Source organism: Tachysurus vachellii, chromosome 24, assembly GCF_030014155.1.
Source record: "Tachysurus vachellii isolate PV-2020 chromosome 24, HZAU_Pvac_v1, whole genome shotgun sequence".
Classification (NCBI taxonomy): domain Eukaryota; kingdom Metazoa; phylum Chordata; class Actinopteri; order Siluriformes; family Bagridae; genus Tachysurus; species Tachysurus vachellii.
In genome coordinates this window covers 577501-582500 of record NC_083483.1, presented here as the reverse complement: position 1 = coordinate 582500, position 5000 = coordinate 577501, and the positions used below count along the sequence as shown (strand labels likewise).

The 5000-nt window shown below is 43.9% G+C and overlaps 1 protein-coding gene across 3 annotated transcripts in view; it reads left to right on the top strand.

The window, feature by feature from the left end:
* The window catches only part of prkcba (protein kinase C, beta a), a 30289-nt gene that overhangs the window by 1577 nt on the left and 23712 nt on the right, over positions 1-5000 (top strand). For all 3 annotated transcript variants that reach the window (XM_060860016.1, XM_060860015.1, XM_060860017.1), the window contains exon 2: positions 128-159. In XM_060860016.1, the coding sequence (XP_060715999.1) occupies positions 128-159 (32 nt within the window). The remainder of the gene's footprint in view (positions 1-127; positions 160-5000) is intronic.

Here is a 5000-nt window from a genome sequence, read left to right as displayed (position 1 = left end):
AGAGCAGGAGTTATGACAGTGTGTGTGTGTGTGTGTGTGAGAGAGAGAGAGAGAGAGAGAGAGCGTGAGCGTGAGTGTGAGCGTGAGCAGTGTGCACTGAATTCTCACACTCTCATTTTCCTTGCAGGGGTTTTGGCAAGCAGGGCTTCCAGTGCCAAGGTAAGACCCAAGATGTTTTCTAATGAACACACACACACTCAAAAACACACACACACACACAAACACTCACTCATGCATGCACTCAGATTGAAACAAGCATCCTTGTGTGTGTGTGTGTGTGTGTTCTATATATAGGAATAAATTTGATGCTGAAATGAGCAGAATAACTGTCCTATATTTTGAAATAATTATTTAATAATATTTTAGCTGTTTACAATTATTTTAATCATTTATATAGATAATATAATATTATATTATCTATATTAATGATTTATTTACTTTATTTCGATATTTAATAACATTTGTAATATTTTTTAATATAATAATGTAATATTATTTCGTATATTTGAGTAAAGAGAAAAATATTTCTTGGCAAAATTATATATTTAATGTTACTATTCATTCTAACAATAGGATTAATATTATATAATATTATAATAATATACTATAATATATACAGACTGACTGTATATGTATATATATACAGACTGACTGTATAACTATGGAGATAATTAATGTAATTAAGACATTTAAAGGTTTAAAACTCATTTCAACTACAACGAAGTTCACCCAATGAACCAGGTTGATCATTCAGTCTGTCCAACACACACACATTTACATTTAGCAGACTCTCTTATCCAGAGTAACTTACATTTTATTTCAATTTATACAACTGAGCAATTCAGGGTTAAGGGCCTTGCTCAGGGGCCCAGCAGTGGCAGCCTGGGGGACCTGGGATTTGAACTCATGACCTTCCGAGTAGTAGTCTAACACCATAACCACCAGGCTGTGTATGTGTGTGTGTGTGTGTGTGTGTGTGTGTGTGTGTGTGTGTGTGTGTATATATGTGTGTATATGTGTGTATATGTGTGTGTATATGTGTGTGTATATGTGTGTGTGTGTGTATATGTGTGTATATGTGTGTATATGTGTGTATATGTGTGTGTGTGTGTGTGTGTGTGTTAGCAGTCTTCTACAGAACCACTATACAGCTATTCACCAGTTCATTTCCCAGGCAAATGTCCACTCCGTCTCTCAGCAGAGTAGCAGCTCAGTGTGAATTTGGCTGCAGAACTCGGCGACTGACCACAATATTTTACTGTACAGATAGTGTTACACTTGCTAATGCCACAATTTTCAAATAATTTCTTATAATTTGCAATCCAGGGTCGCATCCCAGGAGACCTGCTGCTGTCATTTCAGATAAAGTTCTGCAAGGTCGAGCAACACAAACCCACTCTTTAATGAATTACTGTTTGTGATACATTAAAAATATAAAACATTTGGCACCTTCACTTCAAGTGTTTGTGAATCTTCTCTACTGGACGGTACGACGTGTCCGTCACGGTGCCCTGATTCAACACCCACAGGATCTGATTCTCTTTAATTCAGCTCTCTTGCCATTCAGTTCATTTTAACACAATAAGATTCACGAGCAGTGACATTTGATTCACTTTGATTCAGCAAGGACTAAATGTTTTGAGTGCGTATCAGTGATATTTTGTGGTTTATTTTTGTGCATTTGTTGAATATAAAATGACACATTTGACTCGAATCCCTGTGAAAATGCGTCCTGCAACATGCTGAGCAGCTCTGAATAACGAGTCTGAACAGGTACAGGATGAAGAAGAGAATGAGGAAGTGGAGGAATGGAGAAAACAAGGGATTTAGGGGAATGGGAGTGGAGGTGGAGAGCGTTCAGCTGAGTGGACCAGTGAGAATCTGATGTCTCACAAACAAAATGTTAATTATAGGCTTTAATGGCTTTTTTGGGGCAGGTTTTCTTTAAGTAGGTTATTTCAGGTCTAGATGAACAAATAAAGGATGGTTAGAGATACTAGACCACACAGTAAAGCAAACATAATGTAATATTCATACATTTCAGCTGTACCTTCATGCTGTGACTCACCCATTCATCCATGTCTCAACTCTGCTCTGAGGAACTTCCCCTGAGCTCATAGAGCAGGTCTGAGACCACAATGAGTCCCTCTCATGATGAAAACATTCCCGCACCATTACATGACCACTACCAGCCTGAGCTTCTCATCATTCTTGAAGTTTGATGTAAACGTTTACTGAAATGTGTATCTGCATGGTTTTGCATTGATTTGCATGTCTGACACATGATTGGATTTGTGAACCTTGTGTGTTTGAGCAGTTGTATGTCAGTATAAAATCCACTGTAAAGCCTACAAGCACCGCATAAAATTCTTCTTAAACAAACTTCATCTCACGGACATGAACATTAGTGCGTTAGGGCTTAGGCCTTAGTCCGTTAGGCCATAGTGTGTTGGGCCATAGTGCGTTGGGCCATAGTGCGTTGGGCCATAGTGTGTTTGGCCATAGTGCGTTTGTTTGGCCATAGTGCGTTTGTTTGGCCATAGTGCGTTTGTTTGGCCATAGTGCGTTTGGCCATAGTGCGTTTGGCCATAGTGCGTTGGGCCACAGTGTGTTTGTTTGGCCATAGTGTGTTTGTTTGGCCATAGTGTGTTTGGCCATAGTGCGTTGGGCCATAGTGTGTTTGTTTGGCCATAGTGTGTTTGTTTGGCCATAGTTTGTTTGTTTGGCCATAGTTTGTTTGTTTGGCCATAGTGTGTTTGTTTGGCCATAGTGTGTTGGGCCATAGTGCGTTGGGCCATAGTGCGTTGGGCCATAGTGCGTTGGGCCATAGTGCGTTGGGCCATAGTGTGTTGGGCCATAGTGTGTTTGTTTGGCCATAGTGTGTTTGGCCATAGTGTGTTTGGCCATAGTGTGTTTGGCCATAGTGTGTTTGGCCATAGTGCGTTGGGCCATAGTGCGTTGGGCCATAGTGTGTTGGGCCATAGTGCGTTTGTTTGGCCATAGTGCGTTTGTTTGGCCATAGTGCGTTTGGCCATAGTGCGTTTGGCCATAGTGCGTTTGTTTGGCCATAGTGCGGTGGGCCACAGTGTGTTTGTTTGGCCATAGTGTGTTTGTTTGGCCATAGTGTGTTTGGCCATAGTGCGTTGGGCCATAGTGTGTTTGTTTGGCCATAGTGCGTTTGGCCATAGTGCGTTTGGCCATAGTGCGTTGGGCCATAGTGTGTTTGTTTGGCCATAGTGCGTTGGGCCATAGTGCGTTGGGCCATAGTGTGTTTGTTTGGCCATAGTGTGTTTGTTTGGCCATAGTGTGTTTGTTTGGCCATAGTGTGTTTGTTTGGCCATAGTGTGTTTGTTTGGCCATAGTGTGTTTGTTTGGCCATAGTGTGTTGGGCCATAGTGTGTTGGGCCATAGTGTGTTTGGCCATAGTGTGTTTGGCCATAGTGTGTTTGGCCATAGTGTGTTTGTTTGGCCATAGTGTGTTTGTTTGGCCATAGTGCGTTTGGCCATAGTGTGTTGGGCCATAGTGCGTTTGTTTGGCCATAGTGTGTTTGTTTGGCCATAGTGTGTTTGGCCATAGTGCGTTGGGCCATAGTGCGTTGGGCCATAGTGCGTTTGTTTGGCCATAGTGCGTTTGGCCATAGTGCGTTTGGCCATAGTGCGTTGGGCCATAGTGTGTTTGTTTGGCCATAGTGCGTTGGGCCATAGTGCGTTGGGCCATAGTGCGTTGGGCCATAGTGCGTTTGGCCATAGTGTGTTTGTTTGGCCATAGTGTGTTTGTTTGGCCATAGTGTGTTTGTTTGGCCATAGTGTGTTTGTTTGGCCATAGTGTGTTGGGCCATAGTGCGTTGGGCCATAGTGTGTTGGGCCATAGTGCGTTGGGCCATAGTGTGTTTGTTTGGCCATAGTGTGTTTGGCTGGCCATAGTGCGTTTGGCCATAGTGCGTTTGGCCATAGTGCGTTTGGCCATAGTGCGTTTGGCCATAGTGCGTTGGGCCATAGTGTGTTTGTTTGGCCATAGTGTGTTTGTTTGGCCATAGTGTGTTTGGCCATAGTGCTTTGGGCCATAGTGCGTTGGGCCATAGTGCGTTTGTTTGGCCATAGTGTGTTTGGCCATAGTGCGTTTGGCCATAGTGCGTTTGGCCATAGTGCGTTTGGCCATAGTGCGTTTGTTTGGCCATAGTGTGTTTGTTTGGCCATAGTGTGTTTGTTTGGCCATAGTGCGTTTGGCTGGCCATAGTGCGTTTGGCTGGCCATAGTGCGTTTGGCCATAGTGCGTTTGGCCATAGTGCGTTTGGCCATAGTGCGTTGGGCCATAGTGTGTTTGTTTGGCCATAGTGTGTTTGTTTGGCCATAGTGTGTTTGGCCATAGTGCTTTGGGCCATAGTGCTTTGGGCCATAGTGCGTTGGGCCATAGTGCGTTTGGCCATAGTGCGTTTGGCCATAGTGCGTTGGGCCATAGTGTGTTTGTTTGGCCATAGTGCGTTGGGCCATAGTGCGTTGGGCCATAGTGTGTTTGTTTGGCCATAGTGTGTTTGTTTGGCCATAGTGTGTTTGTTTGGCCATAGTGTGTTTGTTTGGCCATAGTGTGTTGGGCCATAGTGCGTTGGGCCATAGTGCGTTTGTTTGGCCATAGTGTGTTTGTTTGGCCATAGTGCGTTTGTTTGGCCATAGTGTGTTTGGCCATAGTGCGTTGGGCCATAGTGTGTTTGTTTGGCCATAGTGTGTTTGTTTGGCCATAGTGTGTTTGTTTGGCCATAGTGTGTTTGGCCATAGTGCTTTGGGCCATAGTGCTTTGGGCCATAGTGCTTTGGGCCATAGTGCGTTGGGCCATAGTGCGTTTGGCCATAGTGCGTTTGGCCATAGTGCGTTGGGCCATAGTGTGTTTGTTTGGCCATAGTGCGTTGGGCCATAGTGCGTTGGGCCATAGTGTGTTTGTTTGGCCATAGTGTGTTTGTTTGGCCATAGTGTGTTTGTTTGGCCATAGTGTGTTTGTTTGGCCA